Below are 22,509 nucleotides of genomic sequence, written 5' to 3' on the forward strand. Positions count from 1 at the left end.
ACCCCACACAGAATATTAAGATCAGCAAACAAAGGACTATTGCAAATTCCCTCAGTAAACACAGCCCACCTCACATTAGTACGCGAGAGGATCATCTCCATTGCAGGCCCCAGTGTCTGGACACGATGCCTGTTGAGTTGAGGCTTGAAACTGAGTTTAAAAAATTTAAAAAAGCCTTAAAGACCTGGCTTTTTGAACAGGCCTATGCAGACTACCTTGAGACAGGCTAAAAACAGCTAGAATGAAAAAAGCCAGCCCTTCCCTTATGGTTTTATTTTACTGTCTTTTTTATTAATTGTATTCTGTTTTTACATTGAAAATGTTTTTGTTTTTGATGTTTTATATGTAAACCGTTGTGATGTTTTTCGAATGACTGTATACAAAACTTTTTAAATAAAATAAATAAATCTATGGGAAAAAAGCAAGTTTGCTTACCGTAAATGGTGTTTTCCGTAGATAGCAGATGAATTAGCCATGCTGACCCTCCTGCCTCCCCGGACAGTTCCGGCATTGCATATCGTCTTGCTTTAACACGGACTGAGGAGCCTTGAGCACAGGCAGGAGGGAGCCCCCTCATCAAAAGACTTTGGGTGATCTTAGAGAGCTCCGCCACTTAGTGGCACGGAGGACGTACCCAGACAGCATGGCTAATTCATCTGCTATCTACGGAAAACACCGTTTACGGTAAGCAAACTTGCTTTTCTCACCCCACGTTACCTCTTTGCCAATCCTTTCTTCTGCTTGACTTTTTGCTTTCCTGATTTCTTTCTTCGTCTCCCTCAGTTTCTCCAGGTGTTGTCAGAGTTCAGCAGGATGTCAGTCCTCACACATGGCTGACATCATCAGGTGGAGCCTGGCACGAAACTCTGATCTCACAGATTCTGGAACTCTGAAACGTGCCCTACTGAGCATGTGCAGCTGTAGTCATCACCCTGCCTCCTAGGCAGGGTCCCTCAGTCTCTCTCTCTTTTTTTTTTTTTTTCCGTGGAGCCGTGAGCTCATGGTATTCAGCCTTGCTCTCTTCCTCTTCAACTTTTGTAAGTTGTTTCTTTTAGAGCTGCAGCTGTAGATTTTTCCAGCAGAATTCCAGCTGCAAAGCGAAAGCCTGTGTGCCCGTTAGTTTCTAGAATTCATGCATAGTCCACAGTAAGAAATACGCACAGCCTTTGTCCCAGCGTGGGCAGCTTGAATATTGCCCTTTTACCTTTCCTCAGAAGTGAATTTGCTTGATAGGAACTGTAGCCCAAAGCCTGGGCAAGCCCTAATCCATTCATGAGAGGAAATTAATTTCTTGTTGGTAGAAGAAACTGCAGCCTAAAAAGCAGGAAATGAGATGAAAGGGCGGGCGATGTGGTGGCACTCTGCCAGTGGCAGCCGTGGCCCCAGAGGAACACCTGCTCATATTCTGAGCTTATCACGCTTCCTTTTTTCAATTACAGAAGGTGAATGGCATCCTGGAGAGCCCAACGGGCACAGGGAAGACGCTCTGCCTCTTGTGTTCAACCTTGGCTTGGCGGGAGCATTTTAAAGACAGCATATCTGCGCGCAAGATTGCCGAGAGAATGACGGGAGTGGAGCTCTTTCCTGACCGGCCCATGTCTTCTTGGGGGAGCAGTGCTACAGACGAAGCTTCGGGTAATGCCCAGCTGTAGGTAGAGCTGAGGATGCTGCTTGGGTCTTGGCAGCCTCATGCCCCTTCTTTGCAGAAGATGCATTACCAATGAGGTCTCCTCGTGTTCTGGTGCCAGGCACAAGCTGTGTGTTCTGCTGCCACAAGACTGAGGCTGAAGGCCTTCCCAGGTTGTCATGCATCAGGTTGGCTAGGAAGACTTTGAGAACCTGCTCCTACAGCACTTCTCATAGCCTGGCCCCTTCTCTCTGGCAGGTCTGTCTCTCCTCAGCCCTGCAGAAGGCATGACTTTGCCAGTGGATGTTAAAGTCCATCAGAAGGGATTGTACGTTTTGGTAGCAGTAAAGTATCCTCCATTCCCTGTATGTACCAGGATCAGTCCAGACAGTGGGTTATGTCCCCCGTCCAGCAGATGGAGTCAGACAAGGCTTGGAAGGGTGCTGCTATAAGAACGTGTGCACCCTCACTAGGAGCTCAGTATATCTCTGACTCCAGCAGATGTGAGTAGGGGAACCTGGTGCTTCCCCTCCATGAAGGATCTTTTTTTCTTTCATTTGGTTTGTTATACTCAGGCTGGCTCAAGGTGTTTTGTAAAAGTTTAGAGTTGTCAGAAAGTTTTGTTCAAAAAAAAAAAAAAAGTAAAAGAAGGTGGAGTGTGGACAGTTTCTCTCACGGAGCTTGCAGGCAGGGCTGCTTTCAGTCTCTCCCTCTCCCTTTCCCCTCTCTTGGGTAAGTGTTGTTTTTGTGATTTTTTTTTTTTTTTTTTCCTTGTAAAGTTTCTTTTTCAGCTGCAGCTGTTTCTTGCTGGGGGAAAGCTGGTGGTGCCAGCCTCTTCCCCCCGCTGCCGCAGGTTGCCCCGCGGCCCCGAGATGCTTCATTCCCCGGGGCTGCCGCAGCAGAGAGGAGGACTTCCTTTGCTGCCGTTTCGGGGGCACCCAGGTGAGCGCAGGGCTGCTTCCCCGCTCTCCCGCGGCGTTTTCGCTCCTCTCCGGCCCCCCCCCCTGCGGCTCGCCCCTCCTCCTCCCCCGGCTGCCAGTCGGCATGCCGTGGCCGTCCCGCTGCTCTGCCTGCGGCGAGCCGGGGTTGAGGCTTTCTCGGGAGGGAGTCTGTTCCGGGTGCCTCCCTGGTGGGGAGGGCACCTCTGGGCTGCTGGACCGCTGTCCTCGCCGCGGCTTGGCTCGTTCCGGGCTGAGGGGGCTGGCCCCTTTGCCGCTATTGGCGGGAACGGCGGCCATTTTGCTTTCTTCCGATCCTCTACAGCAGCCATCAGGGGAGGAAGGAGAGGACTCTGGGGGAGGACCACCGATTCTTGCGCCGATGGGAGCCTCAGGAGGCCAGTGCCCCCCGGATGTGTCACCCATCACCCCCCCCCCTGGGGTCCCCCACCTTTTTCCCCGGAGTTCATTGTGCTGATGCACAATGCTTATTTACAGCGCCTGGAAGTTTCTAGGGCGCCCAGCCCAGGTCCACCTCCCCACAAGGTGCCCAGGTCAGCGGAGGCTCCGCAGGGGACCCCGGGCTCAGTAGGGGAGGGAGGTCGGAGCCCTCCCACGGGGCTTCCCGGGTCCACTTCGCGCCCCTCTCACTGGGGGGGGGCGGGATCTGCCCCGGATCCGGGGGGGGATTCCCCGTCTCATCCGGTTGATCCGACCTCGGAGACACAACTGGAGTCCGATGACCTGCGGGTCCTACGCATCTTTAGGAAGGAGGAGCTTGAGGACCTTATCCCGCAGATCCTTCAGGAGTTGGACCTCGACCCTCCACCAGAACCGCCAGTGCCCCCAGTCCCAGTTGTCACCTCCTCTGCCAGGAAGGGGGACCCGCTCTTAGCTGGTCTGCGCCCTCTCTCCCGGGCTTTTCCCACTCATCCCACTTTTCTATGATTGTTAGCCCGGGAGTGGGATACTCCCGAGACATCCCTTAGGGTCGGACGCGCCATGGACAAACTGTATCCGCTCCCGGAGGATTTCCTGGAGTTGATTAAGGTCCCGAAGGTGGACTTGGCGCTGTCGGCGGTGACCAAAAGGACGAACATACCGGTGACAGGTGGCACAACTCTGCGTGATACTCAGGATAGGAAACCGGAAGTCTACCTCAAGCGGGTATTTGAGGTCTCGGCTTTGGGGATGCGCGCCGCCATCTGCAGTTCCCTGGCGCAGAGAGCAAGCCTCCGCTGGGTTCAACAGCTACTGACTTCCCAGGATTGGCCAGCTGAGTAAGCAAGACAGGCGGACCGTCTAGAGTCCGCCATGGGTTATGGGGAGGACGCCTCTTATGATTTGTTCCGCGTCCTGGCGCGATCTATGGTCTCCGTGGCTTCAGCACGCCGCCTCCTATGGCTTCGCAACTGGTCGGCGGATACCTCCTCCAAGTCCAGTCTTGGGTCTCTTCCCTTCAAGGGCAAGTTCCTCTTCGGTGAAGACCTCGACCAGATCATCAAATCTCTGGGGGAGAACTCTGTCCACAAGCTGCCAGAGGACCACCAGCGGAATTTCAGGACTTTTACTCCTTCCAGATCCCGCTCCCTGGCACAGCGTCGCTACTGCGGCTACAAGCAGCAGGGGCCCCGGACCCCGTCTTCCAGATCTCAGTCCTGGCCCCGTTCCTTTCGCGGTCGCAGGCCCGCTCGGGAGGGGACGAGTCAGGGGGCCTCATCCAAGCCCACTCAATGATGCCGTGCCCGCCCACTCCTCGACTTCGTGGATTGGAGGACGAATTTCTCACTTTTACGAGGAGTGGGCTCGCATCACTTTGGACCAGTGGGTCCTAGACATCTTAAAGAACTGCTACGCTTTGGAGTTTGCCCGCCGCCCGAGGGACAGGTTTCTCTTCTCGCCTTGCGGATCGAGCCTCAAGAGACTGGTGGTGCAGCAGACCTTGGACAGGCTCCTGAGCCTCGGGGCCATTGCGCCCGTCCCCTTTGGAGAGGTGGGCTTGGGCCATTATTCCATTTACTTCGTCGTGCCCAAGAAGGACGGTTCCTTCCGCCCAATCCTGGATCTCAAGGAGATCAACAAGTCCCTAAGGGTCCTCCGTTTCCGCATGGAGACCCTGCGTTCCGTGATTGCGGCGGTACATCAAGGGGAATTCCTTGCCTCCCTCGACCTGACAGAGGCCTATCTCCACATCCCCATTCTGAAGGCACATCACAGGTTTCTCCACTTCAAGATTTTGAACCGACACTATCAGTTCCAAGCCCTCCCCTTTGGACTGGCGACCGTTCCACGGACGTTCACGAAGATCATGGTGGTGGTTGCGGCTGCTCTGAGACGGGAGGGGATCCTAGTTCATCCCTATCTGGACGACTGGCTCATCCGAGCGAAGTCCTTCTCCCAGGGGTAATTGGCAGTCTCCAGGGTGGTTCACCTTCTCCGGTCCCTGGGCTGGGTGGTGAATTTTGCCAAGAGCTCTCTCATCCCTTCGCAACACTTGGATTTTTTGGGAGCACACTTCGACACGCTTCAGGGCAAGGTCTTCCTATGCCCGGACAAGGCCCAATCACTCCGGGAACAAGTACAGCGTTTTTCTGTGTTACCGGATCCCACGTCTTGGGACTATCTGCAGGTCTTGAGTTCCATGGCCTCCACGATCGATCTTGTCCCATGGGCCTTCGCACACCTCCGTCCCCTGCAAGTGTCCCTTCTCTCTCGCTGGAAACCAGTCTCTCAGGATTACCAGCTGGTGCTTCCGCTCCCCCTGTCTGTCAAGGACAGCCTGGACTGGTGGCTGGAGCCACGTCATCTGGCCCAAGGTGTATCTCTGGAGACACTGGATTGGGTGGTGGTCACCACCGATGCCAGCTGGGGGGCAGTATGCCACCGGAGTTCAGCACAGGGGCTGTGGATGAAGGAACAAGCAGCTTGGCCGATAAATTGCCTGGAAACAAGGGCGGTGCGTCTGGCCCTCATGCACTTCTTAGCCTTGCTGCGGAATCGAGCGGTGAGGGTTCTATCGGACAACGCGACGACCGTAGCGTATATCAATTGCCAAGGAGGCACGAAGAGCCGGCATGTGGTGCTCGAAGCCGCCCGCCTAATGTGGGCGGAGAAACATGTAGCGCGCCTGGCAGCGTCGCACATCGCGGGCATAGACAACATTCAGGCCGACTACCTGAGTCGTCAGCAACTGGACCCCGGGGAGTGGTCCCTCTCCGACGAAGCCATGCATCTCCTTCACCATCGCTGGGGGACGCCATGTCTGGACCTCATGGCGACGTCCCTCAACACCAAAGCAACTCGGTTCTTCAGCCGCCGGCGAGAGCGCGGTGCGGAAGGAGTGGACGCTCTAGTGCTCCCCTAGCCGGACCACGTTCTGCTCTACGTGTTTCCCCATGGCCCCTAGTGGGCAAGGTCCTTCGGAGAATAGAGCTTCATCGGGGGCCCGTCATTCTGGTGGCTCCCGAGTGGCCACGGCATCCTTGGTTTGCAGATCTGCTCCATTTGGCAGTGGACGGCCCGATACGGTTGGGCCATCTTCCGAGACTGCTTCATCAGGGGCCAGTATTTTTTGACCAGGCAGAACGCTTCTGTCTTGCGGCCTGGCTTTTGAACGGCGCCGCCTCCAACGCAAGGGATACCCCGATGCAGTAGTCTCAACTCTCCTCAAGACGCGGAAAACCTCGACGTCGGCTACCTATGTGCGGGTCTGGAAGGTCTTTGAGGCTTAGTGCACAGCGCATGATACCCATACCTCAAGGGCCTCTGTCCCTCAGATTCTGGTGTTCCTTCAAGACTGTTTGGATAAAGGACTCGCCTACATTTCCTGGAGAGTTCAGGTCGCTGCCCTGGGCTCGCTTCTTCAGTACGCTGCCCATTCATCTCTCTTGGCACAGCCGGATATCGCCCGTTTCCTTAAAGGGGCAAAACATTTACGGCCTCCAGTCATGGATTCATTCCCTTCCTGGAGCCTTAACTTGGTTCTCAAGTCTCTGGCGGGGCCTCCCTTCGAGCCCCAACGAAACGCCACCATTAAGGATATCACGCTCAAGACTGTCTTCCTGGTGGCCATAAGTTCCACTCGCCGCATCTCGGAACTTCAAGCGCTCTCCTGCAGAGAACCCTATCTCTGGTTCACAGATTCAGGGGTTTCGCTTCGCATAGTGCCCTCCTTTCTACCCAAGGTCGTCTCGTCTTTCCACCTGAATCAGACGGTCGAGCTTCCGGTCTTCTTAGCAGGGGAATTGGGTCACCTTCGTTCTCTGGTTGTCAAGCGTGTTCTTCTTTGCTATTTGGAGATCACTAATGAATTTTGAGTCTCTGACCGCTTGTTTGTATTGTGGTCGGGACTAAGGAAAGGTTCCCAGGCCTCGAAGACGACAATCGCAAGATGGCTTAAGGAAGCCATAGTCACAGCGTACATAGGTACGGGTAGGGATCCTCCTCGGGGGATCAAGGCGCGCACTCTCTGTTCTCAGGCAGCATCCTGGGCTGAAGTATAGTCCGTCTCCTCCCAGGAGATCTGCCATGCGGCGACTTGGAAGTCTCGCACGACATTACCGTTTGCATTTGCCGTCGTCGTCTGCTTCTGGATGTTTTGGCGACTAAGTCATTCGAGCAGGGCTTTCAAGGGCCCACCCGGTGTAGGGAAGCTTTGGTACATCCCACTGTCTGGACTGATCCTGGTACGTACAGGGAAAAGAAAATTATTTCTTACCTGCTAATTTTAGTTCCTGTAGTACCAAGGATCAGTCCAGATGCCCGCCTCTCGATTATGGGGTTCTCTCTTCTGGGGTACTTCCTTCCCTGCTCGATCTACTCACCGCACGCTGTTGTCATTATGGTTTATGCTCGCCTTCTGGAGATTAGTTCAACTCACGAGCCTGTTGGTTGGTTTTGCTCTGCAAGTTTCAGTTCTATGGCTTTCATTGCCGCAGTTGGAATTTGTTTCATGATAGTTACACTTGATCCAGCCTTGATACGTGTTTTTCTTTTTGGCTTTGATATTCCCTATACTGAGCTCCTAGTGAGGGTGCACATGTTCTTATGCAAGCACCCTTCGAAGCCTTGTCTGACTCCATCTGCTGGACGGGGGACATAACCCACCGTCTGGACTGATCCTTGGTACTACAGGAACGAAAATTAGCAGGTAAGCAGTAATTTTCTTGTGCAGGTGATAGGGCCATGTCTGGAAGCAGAGCGGTCAGCATGGTACCTCGAGGAGACAGCTTGCTAGAGGCTGCACTGCCTTTAGTTTGTGCTCTGAAGGGGGTTAAATGGTTTCCTCTGCTTCTCTTCTTCCACAGCTTACTACACAGATGTGCCGAAAATCATTTATGCTTCCAGGACACACTCCCAGTTAAGCCAGGTCATCAGTGAGCTGAAGAGCACCTCCTACAGGTACAGGTCCCACTGCTGACCGTTTCTGCCTCTGCTGTCACATCCTGTGGCATTGAGCATACTCAGAAGCTCTCTCCAGTTCTGCTTTCAGACTGGATTTTAGGCTCCTCTGGGCCCTGTGCAGCACTTTAGCTGTGCTCATAGCATGAGGCAGAACCTGTCCAGAATCTTTAGCAATTGCAGTGTAAGAGGGCCAGGTTTGTGTCGTGGACTCTGTGCATGTGTGTGGCATTTAACTCTGCCTGTTTTCTGTGTGCAGGCCTCGGGTATGTGTATTGGGATCCAGGGATCAGCTTTGCATCCACCCTGAAGTCAAGAAGCAGGAGAGCAGCCATGGAAAGGTGATGGGAAGGGGGAATTCTGGGCTGGGTGCCTGCTTCCTGGTTCATGCTGTGGGTCTGCCCTGGAAAACGCTTTTTATATGAGACACAAGACACACTATGTCCTGATTCGCAGGCATTTTTCACTTTCTTTGCTCAATCTTGAATCTGCCCTTAAGTAACGAACTGAGTCACACGTGTTCCTCTATGTGGTCAAGGATTCCTCGGGCATCTCTTCCTCACAGCTTCAGCTGCTTTTAATATTGCTTCTTTCTGGTTTGTAGATCCACATGTGCAGAGCAAAAGTGGCAACGCGCTCTTGTCATTTCTACAACAATGTGGAAGGTAAGTGAAAAGCTGCAGCATCTGCACCTTGCTGACGGGGGCCGTGCCACTGGGGCTCCACCGAGTACTTCCTCGCTGATCGCTTCTCTTTCTCCACAGAAAAAAGCACAGACAGAGACCTGGCCACTAGCATTCTGGATATTGAGGATCTGGTTCAGACTGGAAGTAAGCACAGGTGAGAGCTGCTTGCCCTGAAACGGTTCCTCCCTGAGATCTGTGTGGTCAGCACATGTCCGGGGGCACAGGAGCATTTCCTTTTAGGATCCATTCATGTGCCTGGGCTGCGGATGCACACACAGGGCTTAAAAAGGGGGCACCTTTAGTTCTAGGTGGAACTTCTTGTCCCCGTAGACAGAGGGAGCAAGAGCCAGGCTTCCACTTGGTAGAGAAGAAGCTCAGGATATGAAGTAGGAGGAGGAGATGTGAGGAAATAAAACTTTACTGAGAGCTGGGGTGAGGCAGGTGAGCAGAGCAGTGATGCAGCATGTCTCTTTAATTAAGTGGCTGAGGAGTGATGCAGCATGTCTCTTTAATTAAGTGGCTGAGGAGTGATGCAGCATGTCTCTTTAATTAAGTGGCTGAGGAGTGATGCAGCATGTCTCTTTAATTAAGTGGCTGAGGAGTGATGCAGCATGTCTCTTTAAGTGGCAGGGGAGTGATGCAGCATGTCTCTTTAATTAAGTGGCTGAGGAGTGATGCAGCATGTCTCTTTAATTAAGTGGCTGAGGAGTGATGCAGCATGTCTCTTTAAGTGGCAGGGGAGTGATGCAGCATGTCTCTTTAAGTGGCAGGGGAGTGATGCAGCATGTCTCTTTAATTAAGTGGCAGGGGAGTGATGCAGCATGTCTCTTTAAGTGGCAGAGCAGTGATGCAGCATGTCTCTTTAAGTGGCAGAGCAGTGATGCAGCATGGCTCTTTAATTAAGTGGCAGGGAAGTGATGCAGCATGTCTCTTTAAGTGGCAGAGCAGTGATGCAGCATGACTCTTTAATTAAGTGGCAGAGCAGTGATGCAGCATGACTCTTTAATTAAGTGGCAGGGAAGTGATGCAGCATGGCTCTTTAATTAAGTGGCAGGGAAGTGATGCAGCATGTCTCTTTAAGTGGCAGAGCAGTGATGCAGCATGACTCTTTAATTAAGTGGCAGAGCAGTGATGCAGCATGACTCTTTAATTAAGTGGCAGGGAAGTGATGCAGCATGGCTCTTTAATTAAGTGGCAGGGAAGTGATGCAGCATGTCTCTTTAAGTGGCAGAGCAGTGATGCAGCATGGCTCTTTAATTAAGTGGCAGAGCAGTGATGCAGCATGGCTCTTTAAGTGGCAGAGCAGTGATGCAGCATGGCTCTTTAAGTGGCAGGGAAGTGATGCAGCATGACTCTTTAAGTGGCAGGGCAGTGATGCAGCATGACTTTAATTAAGTGGCAGAGCAGTGATGCAGCACGGCTCTTTAAGTGGCAGGGCAGTGATGCAGCACAGCTCTTTAAGTGGCAGGGGAGTGATGCAGCATGGCTCTAAGTGACAGCAGTGATGCAGCATGTCTCTTTAAGTGGCAGAGCAGTGATGCAGCACGTCTCTTTAAGTGGCAGGGGAGTGATGCAGCATGTCTCTAAGTGACAGCAGTGATGCAGCATGTCTCTTTAATTAAGTGACAGAAGTGATGCAGCATGGCTCTTTAAGTGGCTGAGGAGTGATGCAGCATGGCTCTTTAATTAAGTGGCAGAGCAGTGATGCAGCACGTCTCTTTAAGTGGCAGAGCAGTGATGCAGCATGGCTCTTTAAGTGGCAGGGCGCAGGCCCTAATTTAAATAAATTAATTTAGTGAATCGCGCGCACAGGAGAGCGGTCGCCGGCTCTCCCACGACTTTTGCTGTATCGGCCCGATCATGAGGAGGGAAGCACTGCTTGACTAGGTGGGCCGAGAGTTCCTGATCTGTTGTGTGTTGGCTCTTGCAGAGTCTGTCCTTACTACCTGGCCCGAGCTCTGAAGCAGCAGGCTGAGATTATCTTTATGCCCTACAACTACTTGCTGGATCCAAAGGTAAAACATTTGTTTCTTTTATTGCAAAACAATTAACTACACATGAGTTAGGTCAGAGAGAAAAAAGTGGTAGAGCTGTGACTGGAGAAAGAGGATAAAGGGAGGGAGAGGTGGAGGGAGGATTGGGCTCAGGGGGAGGGAGGGATCGGTATGAGGGAGAAACAGACTGGAGAGAGGGAGAGGTGTGAAGGAGGAACGGGCTGGGGAGAGGGAGGGATGCAGGGTGGGGGAAGGATTGGGCAGGAAATATCTAACCTTTCAAACGTTGCAGAGTCGCCGAGCGCACAGCATTGACCTGAAAGGGATGGTGGTGATATTTGACGAAGCTCATAATGTGGTGAGTGACTTCTTCCTGTATTCTGGAGCTGGAGATCCCCACTTTCCTCTGTTCGCGGCTTGCTTTCTTTTTGATCTGCCTTGTGCGGTTTCTCTCCCACCCTTGCTTTCACCTGACTTGGTGTCTCTGGCATGCTCTCCAGGAAAGGATGTGCGAGGAGTCTGCTTCCTTTGACCTCACGCCCTACGACCTGGCTTCAGGGATAGATGCTATAAACCTAGTCCTGGAGGAGCAAGCCAAGAGCATGGAGTGCATCGATCCTCATGCAGACGTAGGCATGGACTCTGCCGGCTCGGGTACGGCTGGGGTGGGCAGAGCTGGATATGGGTAGGTGGCAGATGCTGATGACTGCGGTGGGGGTTGGTGCGCGTGCTTAAAGCTGTCTTATCTTCCTTCTCCTAGGACTGAACATGCAGCTGGAAGACATAGCAAAGATAAAACGTAAGTCCTGCTCTAGCCTGAAACTCACTCTCCCGTGTCCTCCCTGAGGCCCCTCACGTCACGTTTTGCTGAGCTCAAGGAGGGGTGGAGAGAGACAGCTGCTTGCATGCACGTGATTGGTATTCAGGGTTGCAGCTGTCCTGAGGTATTGGTTAGAACATAAGAATATGTTTCCTAGCGTGTAGCCGGATGGACTCAGGACCAATGGGTTTATGCTCCCCTGCCAGCAGATGGAGACGGAGTCAGGTTTCAAAGCTGACGTCACCCTAGATTCACCCCTGCAGTGACCTCAGCCCTTCAGTATCTCTCCGTCTCCAGCAGATGGTAGATCTACCTATGGGGATTGCTGTACTTTTTGGAAGGAGAAATTCTACATTAAAAGTGGAGAAAAGAAATTGAGCCCCGCTCTCCTGCGGTGACACCTAAAGGTCCCTTCCTGAGGTGATTTCCGAGATCCCTCAGAGGGGGTGCCTTTGTCCTGTAGCTGGTTCCCGGCGTGGACTTTGCTGCTGAAGCAGCTAAAAGGCAACGGGTGGCGGAAGCCAAGCGCCGTGGTACCAGCCAAAGTCCTCTCCCCCCGCAGCCAGAGACCGTCTCTGTACTCAGCCAGTAAGCGCTGAGCCCAGGTAAATTAAAAAAAAAAAAAGAGCGAGAAGATTTACCTCCCGATTTAGAGACATTTGGAGGGGTTTTGTTAAGGCTTCTGGTCTCCTTGCTCGGCGCGCTGTACCAACGTCGTTCCCGATCCTGTTGGGGTAAGAGGAATTGTGCTTCCCGGTGGGCTAGGCCCCGTTTTAGTCTTGGTCGACACACTGCGTGGTAGGCCGTGGTGGCGCCATTTTGCGCACGTCTTTGTGCGTGCTGAATTAACCTCCATACAACATCGGTACACACAGTGCGTTGACTCTGCACACAACCTACTAAGCGCACAATATAGGTAAAGCCGGGCACATGGGCTGTGAGTGTGCCTTGCTGTGTCCCACCTAGGTGCCCAAAATCTGTGTGCATAAAATTTTAAGTGGAAGCTGACAGAACACACAGTTACCGCTTCCAATGGCTTCAGCAGCCAAGAAACATAAGCGCCTTTCTCTCTGCGCTGCTTGTCATATTAGGGCTTCACAGTCTGACCTGGATTCCAACTTATGTCGGCACTGTGAGGAAGCCCAGGGAGAATTGGCCACCCTGGACTTTGCTAAGCCCGGCTCCTCCCATTCAGAGGTTGGGTTAGCCACAGCTTTAACTGGAAGTACCCCAGATCTGAGTACCCATGGGACTGGGTCAGCCATAGGAGAGGAAAATTAGCAGCACCTACCTCAGTACCTCCTGGGCTAAGCACGGACCCGGCCGCATTCTCTTGGGTGGAATTTTTCCAGGGCCTTAAAGCCTTTGTACAGGTGCAGTTTGCTGCCTCACGTGCCCCTGTCCGGACAGAACCTCAGCCGGTAAGCCCTCCCTCTCCCAGTCCTATCGGCAGACCTCGAGGCACACCTCGCCTCACCAAGGGTATCCCTGGCAGGGACCCGGGTGGCACGGATGAAGAGGAGGATACAGATTCCTTGGAAGATGAGGAAATTCCCCATGGTTTAGAACTGTATCGGACCATGTTGTGGATTTTCCATAGAGACAAATTGCTGGCCTGGTTTCCAAGACCCTGAAGATGCTGGGAGTTCCTGGGGCGGACTCTGGCGGGTCCAAAGAAGAATCCCATTCTGACTTCCCTACAGAAAGCCTCTTGCTACTTTCCTTAGTGTAGACAGATGGACTCAGCATCCCACCCATGACTGCCTTAGAATGGTGGTAAGGATTCACCCGTGGAGTGGATATTGATTCCAAGAGATTACGGGTAAGCCGTTCTTCAATCTCTAGATCAGGGCATCTATATTCTTACTGGAGTTCAGTGTTTGGTTGAGCACAGTTATGGTTATCTGGAGATGGAGTCAGATTTAAAATATGATTATATTTTAAATCAAGTTTTTTCAATAGTATGTCCACAGTGGCTTTTGAAGAGAATACTGAAGTGCTGAGGTCACTAAAGGGGTGAATCTAGGGTGACGTCAGCTTTGAAATCTGACTCCATCTCCATCTGCTGGCAGGGGAGCATAAACCCACTGGTCCTGAGTCCATCTGTCTACACTAAGGAAAATGAAATTATCAGGTAAGTAATTTCTCCAATTGATTGGATTGGGAGGGTTCATGGGTGAGAGAAGAGCATCCCTGACTCTGTTTCCTTGCTCTATCTTAGGAATACTTCTACAGCTGGAAAGTGCCATTGATGCGGTCGAGCTGCCTGGAAGTGGGAATGGGCTCACTAAGGAAGGGAGGTGAGTCCTCTGCCCACCACACATTTGCCGTCTGCTCTCTGAAGTATCTTTAGGATCCTCAAGCTGCAGAATGCACAATTGCACAGCTTCCATTCTCTTGTCAGTATGAGGAAAGGAACAGAGTCGGGAGCATAGGGGCACAGCACTGCTGTAGCTGTGGTTGTTCGATTGTTAGGGGCTCTCCGCGCTGCCTGTTGGGATGGGGCCTTGCTGCAAGAGTCGAGCTCTCGGTTTCTCATTCTTTGGATCAAGAGCTTAGAGATGTAAACTTGTCTCCTCCTTCCCTCTCTACTCTCTAGCTTCATCTTTGATCTCTTTGCTGAAGCCCAGATCACATTCAGGACTAAGTCAGCGATGTTGGAGTCCCTGGAGCAGGTTACCCAGTATTTAGGTGGTGGTAAGTACCTCTGGCAATGCAAGGATTGGTGCAGTATCCCAAAACCCCACACCTGTCCCGGGGAAGCCTGGCTTGTGCCATTATGTCATTCTGTTCCCTGCACGTACCCAGATCAGTCCAGACTCCTGGGTTTTGCCTCCCTGCCAGCAGATGGAGACAGAGAAAGTTTCACTGACACTGCACATAACCCAGTGTGCCACCTGCAGTCCCTCCGTATTTCTCTGTCTCCAGCAGTCTGGAGAGAGAGAAAAAAAAAAGATTAAAAGATAAGAAAATTTCTGGATCCTCCCAGGGGGTTGTGAGGTCCTGGTGGGGCCATCCCTCCTGGTTTGAGACGGAAGAGCAGGAGGTTGGTGACCCTTCTGATAGCTCAGTCTGGAGGTCCGTGGGGTGGACATCTGGTGGTCCAGATCCCTCATCCCCCATGAGACACCGATGCAACCTGCTGTCAGTTCTGCACTGCAAGCCCAGTGGAGCAGGGAAGTGTCCCTTTTATACGGCTTGTCCCGGGCTGGGTGGCTAAACTTTGGAAAAAGAAGATGGATATAGGCAGTGGTCTGACTCTTTCCTGATCTGCCATGTAGCCTGTGCTCCTGGAACCTGAACGTCTGCATCACAGGGGAAAGTATTGGTTTCTATGCATCTTTATTTGTTCTCAGAGAGTAAAAAAAAAAAAGAGAACAAGGAACTCGTTAGAGCAGAGCTTTCCAAACTTTTCATGTTGGTGACACACTTTTTAGACAAACATAATTTCATGACACGGTAATTCAGTCTACTAGTAAACCAGAGGTTAAAGGTTAAACGAACGAAACATATTTCGACAATTTATGTATGTTTCCTTAAATATATACATAAATAAAATGTTTCATGACACAACCTATCTCATGAAAACCTTAAATTTATATTAAATATATATATTCCAAGATTCATGTTATTGTTATAATTTACATAAGAAAATGCCATACTGGGTCAGACCAAGGGTCCATCAAGCCCAGCTTCCTGTTTCCAACAGAGGCCAAACCAGGCCATAAGAACCTGGCAAGTACCCAAAAACTAAGTCTATTCCATGTAACCATTGTCTGTCCCCCACACACTCATCTCTCTCCTCCCCCCAGCACATGTCTGGCCCCCACACACTCATATCTCTCCCCCCAGCACGTTTGCCCCCCACTCACTCATCTCTCTCCTCCCCCCAGCACATGTCTGTACCCCACACACTCATATCTCTCCCCCCTCAAGCACATGTCTGTCCCCCCAGCACGTTTGCCCCCCACTCACTCATCTCTCTCCCCCCAGCACATGTCTGGCCCCCACACTCATGTACCTCGTCTTTTTGATTGTTGCCAGTTAAGTGCTTCACTCCCTTCCATGACCACCAGACACTGCTGCTTGCAGTCAGTACTCCTCATGGCCAGGCCTCATCGGCAGCAGCAGCCAATGCAAGGATGGCTGGGCTCGTTCCACCCACCAAGCCCCCCCAAAAAAACGCGATTGACAGCAAAAATCACCCAATAATAAGCAACCCATAAACTGAAAAAAAAAGTGAATCTCTAGAAAAAAAAAGCCCAAACTCGCATCAGAGTTGACCGGGCTTGCGCGACACACCTGCACACTGCAGGCGACACACTAACGTGTCCCGACACACAGTTTGGAAAGCTCTGCGTTAGAGGAATCTGTGCAGCAGCAAGGGTCCGGTGGGGAGCTCTACCTTAGCAGCTCGGGGAGCTCGGCGGTGAGGTTTTTCAGCAGCTTCTCTGCCTGTGGAGGAGTCCGGGTGTTGGCTCCGTGGCACTGAGGGACTGTTCTCATGCTTGCCGTTGAGGTGCTGGTGGTGCCGCAGGTGCGGGGAGAAACAGCGTGTGCATATGCAGCACGGCATTCGGGGATCTGCATCGAACATGGCCACACCGGTAGAACAAGCCTCATGGGTGCCGAGGTCTAGTGCTGAGGCTTTCCCCGTTTGCATGGGAATGGCGGCCATTTTCGATTCCCTAGTAGCATCGGTGAGAGAGGTAGGAGAATCCCCTCTTCAACTATTGGCAGCGGTTCCCTGTCCCGCTGAGGTGCAGAGAGGCACTTGCACCGAGGAGGAGTCTCTGGTTCTGGTAAAGATCTTCTACCGGTTTTAATTTGCTTCTGCGCAAAGCTTGTTTATTTATAAATGTATTTATTGCTTATCTACAATTCTAGGCAATTTACAATAAACCTACATAATTCAATGCACACATCAATAATGTATCAAAACACAAATTAATATAACATAACATTTATCAGTAAATGGTACACTAACATCGCCAGTAGAATATAACTGGTAGGCTCAACCTTTCAGAATGCTGTTCAAACCTCAATTCCTAGCTTGTAGCCAGATGGACTCAGGACCAGTGGGTTATGCTCCCCTGCCAGCAGATGGAGATGGAGTCAGATTTCAAAGCTGACTTCACCCTAGATTCACCCCTGCAGTGACCTCAGCCCTTCAGTATCTCTTCATTTGCAGCAGATGGTGGACGTACCTCTCCTATGGGGATTGCTGTACTTTTTGGAAGGAGAAATTCTACATTAAACTGGAGAAACAATTGAGCCCTGCTCTCCTGAGGTGATACTTAAAGGTCCCTCTCCTAGTTGAGAATTCCTAGTTGTGATTTCCGAGATCCCTTCAAGGTGTGTCCGGCATGGACTTTGCTGCTTAAACAGCTGAAAGGCAGCGGGTGCAGGAAGGCGAGCGAGACTGTGACATCCAAAGCCCTCCCCCCTCCACAGCCAGAGACCATCTCTGTACTCAGCCACTAAGTTCTGAGCCCAGGTAAGCTTAAAAAAAAAAAAAAGATTTCCCGCCCAATTCGGAGACATTTGGAGGAGTTTTTGTAAGACTTCCTCTGGTCTCCTTATTCAGCCACCGTACTGACGACGTTCCCATTCCCGTTGGGGTAAGGGGACGTGGACTTCCGAGGGGGTTGAGCCCCCCCCTCCCCCCACGAGGGCTAGGCCCCTCTTTAGGCTTGGTGGGTACATCGCGTGGTAGACTGTAGTGGCGCCATCTTGTACCACATTGCCCTCCATAGAACCTCGGTACGTGCAGTGTGTTTGCTCTGCATTCACACTGTGCACATAACATTGCGCACGCTCAACCTACTAAGCGCAGAATACAGGTATAGCCAGGCGCATGGGCTGTGTGTGCGTCTCACTGTGTCCTGCCTAGGCGCCTGAAATCTGTCGCATAAAACTTTAAGCGCAAGCCAACAGAACACATAGTTCCCTGTACGTACCCGGATCAGTCCAGACCGCTGGGCTGTGTCTCCCGTCCAGCAGAGGGAGTCAGAGAAAAAAACTGAAAAGGCCCCCCTCTTATCCTGGAGTGCCACCTGCGATCCCTCAGTATTTCTCTGACTCTCAGCAGAAGGGTTGACAGAACCTGCGGTCCTGATCTTTCAATTTCTTTAAATTTAGTTACATCATTTTTTTTTTTTTTTACAGCGTTCTAAGGCTCTGGATGATTTAGTTAACACCTTTGGCGACAGCAAGTTGGTTGTATAAAAAAAAAAAGCTCAGTGCGGTTTTATTTTCCCAGGCTTTTCGCTCAGCAGGTAGAGGTAAGGCGGGGGCTGGCAGCTCTAAAAGCCTTGTTCCCGGAGGGGGATTAACCGGTGGGCCGGTCCCTCCCCTCGGCGCCCCGAGACGAGTTTCCTCGGGTGCTGCAGCGTTCCCAGAGCTCCGGAAGGCCGCGAGTCGGCAGGGTATTTTAAGTTCCCTGTACGTACCCGGATCAGTCCAGACACCTGGGTTGTGACTCTGCACCAGCAGATGGAGACAGAGCAAGATCTGTCGGGCTTAGCCATATATAGCAACGTGCCTCACACAGCACCTCAGTCTTACTCTGTCTCCAGCAGATGGTGCAGGTGCAGCCACAGCCTCTGAATCCCTGGGTATCTTGTAGTTAGTCAGGGTTTGTTGTGATTTTAGTGTTTGGGGGAAAAAAAAAAGGTTAAAAAAAAAAAAAGTGAAAGGAAGGTCCTGTCCTGCCTCCCAGTGGGGTTGGAAGGTTCTGAGGGGACCATCCCCCCTGGTTGAGGCCGCTGCTAAGGGTCGAGGACCCGGCCTTTCCAGGTAGCAGCGTCGGGGGTGACACCGGGGAGCCCGGTTCACTCACCACCGCTGGAGCAGGAGCCTCAGGACCGGGAACAGTGGCAAGTTTAAAAAAAAAAAAAAAAGGAAACATTTGTTTTTTGTTTTGCACCGACTCTCCGTTTCTTCGGCCGGGGCGGCTAGCTTTAGCTTTTAGTTTTTTGTTAGTTTTGATTTTAGTTTTAAGTTAGTTTCATAGTCGCTCCGGCTGAGGGAAGGATGCCGAGGGGGTCGGTCTGCTGCGCGATGGGATTTGCTCGGCCTGTGTCTCGGGCGGCGACGGACCGTCCGGGGCCGGTCGGGGTGGCTGGTCCCGGCCGGCGCGATCGCCGCCGTGTGAAGGGAAGACCGCAGAGGTGGCTGCTGAGCCGTTCCCGCTTAGCGCGGGAGTGGCGGCCATTTTGGGAACCGGCCGGGAAGTCGCGCGGGAGGCTGCTGGTGATGGCGGCATGCCTCCCGCGCGTTCACTACAGCAGCGGCCTTCTGGGGGGGGGGGGGGGGCCCCGGAGGGGGCTGAGTCCCCGGTTGAAGATAGCGCAGACGAGGCGTCCTCGGGCTCGGAGTCCTCTTTTTCATCGGACTTTGTGCTTCTGCTGCGTAAAGTCCTTAAGCACAAACTTTCAAGGCGGAAAGCGGGAAAGAGGTCTTCTGCAAGGGGATCCGACAGACAGTCCGGATCCCGGAAGAGGAAGTCCAAGGATGGATCTAATAGTGCTTCGGCCCTGCCTAAGGAGAAGTGCCCGTTGCGGGGTATCCCTCAGGACACGGACACCGCTTCCACGTCGCCGGACGAGGCGGACCCGTCCAGAGAGCCCTTGGGGGGGGGGGGGGGCTGATGGGGCGACCGGAGAGGGTCCCTCCCAGCCGGGTACCGGCAAAGGAACACCGGCAGTAGATGGTGATGACCCGAAGGTGGTCCGGCTGTTTAGGAGGGATGAACTGGCCCCGCTTATTCCGGCTATCCTTCAGGAGCTAGGTGTGGAAGCCCCGCCGGTGGTGTCTTGTCCGGGGGCTAAAATGGATCCGGTGCTATTGGGCCTCACTGGGCCGGCAGTGGCCTTCCCATTCCACTTCTCGGCGTCGGATATTCTTTTCCGGGAATGGGATACACTGGAGTTGGGCCTGAAGGTGAGTAAGGCCATGGATAAGCTCTACCCGCTTCCAGAAGACGCGTTGGAGCTCCTCCGTCTGCCCAGAGTGGACGCGGCAGTGTCGGCGGTTACGAAATGGTCGGCGATTCCGGTCACAGGAGCCACAGCTCTCAAAGACATACAAGATAGGAAGCTGGAGCTGCAGCTTAAGAAGATTTTTGAAGTTTCGGCATTGGGGGTCTGCGCAGCCATCTGTAGTAATTTCGCCTTGCGAGCTGGCCTGCGCTGGGCCCAGGTACTCCAAGCCAATTCAGACCTCTCCGAGGAAGAATCCACTCAGGCAGATCTTTTGGAGGCAGTGATTGCATACAGTGCGGATGCTCTCTATGACCTCCTTTGTATGTCAGCCAGATCCATGGTTTCGGCGGTTTCCGCACGCCGTCTCCTTTGGCTACGCAATTGGGCGGTGGATGGGTCGTCCAAGGCTCACCTTGGATTGCTGCCGTTTAAAGGAAAATTGTTGTTTGGCAAACAGATGATTTGATGATGTCGCTCGGAGAAAACAGGGCATTTAAATTGCCTGAAGACAGGTCTAGAACTCTGTCCTCTTTCTCCAGTAGGTCCCGTTTCCGAGGGAATAGGAGGTCGCGTCCTCAGAAAGCCTCCGGCTCTTCCTACCGTTCGGGTGCCTCCCGGTCGTCCTCGTGGCTTCAGTCCTTTCGTGGGAAGCGGTTCGGGAGACAGGGTGGAACCCCAGCGGGAACGGGGTCTAAGGCCTCACAATGAGGCGCGGACGGTCCATTCCTCTCGACAGCTCCAGTCGGGCCTGCCACACGTAGGGGCCAGGTTGGCGTTGTTTTCCGAGGAATGGACCAAAATAACGCCGGATCAGTGGGTCCTCGGCGTGATAAGTCAAGGTTACGCGTTAGATTTTGCACGGATTCCTGCAGACAAGTTCCTCGTGTTGCCCTGCAAGTGCCCAGAAAAGCTAGTAGCAGTGAGGGAAACTCTTCGGCGCCTGGAAGGCTTGGGAGCGATATCTCCCATGCCTCCCGGACAGCAAGGCGAGGGCCGTTACTCCATTTACTTCATCGTGCCAAAGAAGGACGGCACGTTCAGGCCAATCTTACACCTGAAAGGGGTAAACAGATGTCTTCGCATTCCACGCTTCAAGATGGAGACGATTCGATCAGTGATCGCCTCGGTCCGTCCAGGCCAATTCCTGGCCTCATTAGACCTCACGGAAGCGTACCTTCATATAGGCATTCAGCCGTTTTATCAAAGGTTCCTCCGATTTTGCATTCTGGGCAGACACACTATCAGTTCAGGGCTCTTCCTTTCGGCCTCGCCACTGCTCCCCGCACCTTTACAAAGGTAATGGTAGTGGTGGCGGCTCAGCTCCGGTGAGAGGGGTTCCTGGTACACCCCTACTTGGACGATTGGTTGATTCGGGCCAAGTCCGAGATTCAGTGTCGTCAGGTGGTCGACAGAGTCCTTCAACTCTTGCGGTCCCTGGGATGGGTGGTCAATCTCACCAAGAGTCATCTGCTTCCCACCCAGTCCTTGGAGTATCTGGGAGCCCGGTTCGACACGAAACAGGGCAAGGTGTTCCTTTCCGGGGAGCATATGTGCAAGCTTCAGAGTCAAGTGCAACGGTTATTGTCCCTTCGGGTTCCGCAAGTTTGCGATTATCTGATGGTTTTAGGTTCTATGGCATCAACGCTAGCTTTGGTTCCCTGGGCTTTTGCTCATCTACATCCGTTACAATCAGCATTGCTCTCCCGTTGGAAGCCGGTGTCGGAAGAATTCCACCTCCCGCTCCCGCTTACGAACCAGGCGAGGGCCAGTCTTCACTGGTGGCTAGATGTGGACCACCTGACTTGTGGAGTATCCCTGCTGATGCCCGACTGGACGGTGGTTACCACGGATGCCAGTCTCTCTGGTTGAGGAGCGGTCTGCCTTGGCAGGGCAGATGGTCCGTGGCTCAATCTCAGTGGTCCATCAATCGACTGGAGACCAGGGCGGTGACCCTGGCACTGCAGTCCTTTCTCCCGTTGGTTTGGGGAAAGGCGGTCCGAGTGTTGTCGGACAATGCAACCACCGTGGCGTGCATCAATCGTCAGGGCGGGACCAGAAGTCCGCTAGTTGCGGAGGAGGCGCAGCTCTTGATGTGCTGGGCGGAACAAAATCTCAGCAACATCGTGGCGTCTCATATTGCCGGAGTCGACAATGTTCAGGCGGACTTTCTCAGCCGTCATCATCTGGATCCCGGAGAATGGGAGCTAGCGGCAGACGCTTTTCGCCTCATCTGCGAAAGGTGGGGAACGCCACACATGGACCTGATGGCTACGTTAAAGAACGCGAAGGCTCCATGATTTTACAGCCGGAGGAGAGAGAGAGGGGCCGAGGGCGTCGACGCGTTGGTTCTTCCCTGGCCGACGGACGTGCTGCTGTATGTGTTTCCTCCTTGGCCGCTGATAGGCAAGGTGCTTCGGCGCATAGAGCTCCACTCGTCCGACGTGATCATGGTGGCACCAGAGTGGCCGCGGCGCCCGTGGTTCACGGACCTAAATCCAGTTAACAGTGGATCCTCCCCTTCGTCTTCAGGGGTTCACGGGTCTCCTCCGTCAAGGCCCCGTTTGTTTGGAGGACACGGATCACTTTTGTCTCGCGGCATGGCTTTTGAGAGGCAGCGTTTGAAGAGTAAAGGTTATTCGGATGCGGTGATAGCCATGTTGTTGCGGTCCCAAAAGCAGTCTACATCCCTGTCTACATCCCTGTGTCATAGTGGATAACACATTGAAATCGTCGGTACAGTGTGCTGCGGCAGTCAAAAAAGCAAACAGAATGTTGGGAATTATTAGAAAGGGAATGGTGAATAAAACGGAAAATGTCATAATGCCTCTGTATCGCTCCATGGTGAGACCGCACCTTGAATACTGTGTACAATTCTGGTCGCCGCATCTCAAAAAAGATATAATTGCGATGGAGAAGGTGCAGAGAAGGGCTACCAAAATGATAAGGGGAATGGAACAACTCCCCTATGAGGAAAGACTAAAGAGGTTAGGACTTTTCAGCTTGGAGAAGAGACGACTGAGGGGGGATATGATAGAGGTGTTTAAAATCATGAGAGGTCT

The 22,509-nt window shown here is 52.7% G+C and overlaps 1 protein-coding gene across 1 annotated transcript in view; it reads left to right on the plus strand.

Moving 5' to 3' along the window:
- Positions 1 to 22,509, plus strand: part of RTEL1 (regulator of telomere elongation helicase 1) — a 267,031-nt gene that overhangs the window by 8,394 nt on the left and 236,128 nt on the right. The window contains 11 exon segments of the mRNA XM_029611145.1: positions 1,440 to 1,635; positions 7,872 to 7,965; positions 8,225 to 8,306; positions 8,570 to 8,630; positions 8,730 to 8,805; positions 10,582 to 10,666; positions 10,938 to 11,003; positions 11,146 to 11,299; positions 11,406 to 11,444; positions 13,687 to 13,765; positions 14,065 to 14,162. Of these exon segments, the coding sequence (XP_029467005.1) occupies positions 1,440 to 1,635; positions 7,872 to 7,965; positions 8,225 to 8,306; positions 8,570 to 8,630; positions 8,730 to 8,805; positions 10,582 to 10,666; positions 10,938 to 11,003; positions 11,146 to 11,299; positions 11,406 to 11,444; positions 13,687 to 13,765; positions 14,065 to 14,162 (1,030 nt within the window).

Source organism: Rhinatrema bivittatum, chromosome 8, assembly GCF_901001135.1.
Source record: "Rhinatrema bivittatum chromosome 8, aRhiBiv1.1, whole genome shotgun sequence".
Classification (NCBI taxonomy): Eukaryota; Metazoa; Chordata; class Amphibia; order Gymnophiona; family Rhinatrematidae; genus Rhinatrema; species Rhinatrema bivittatum.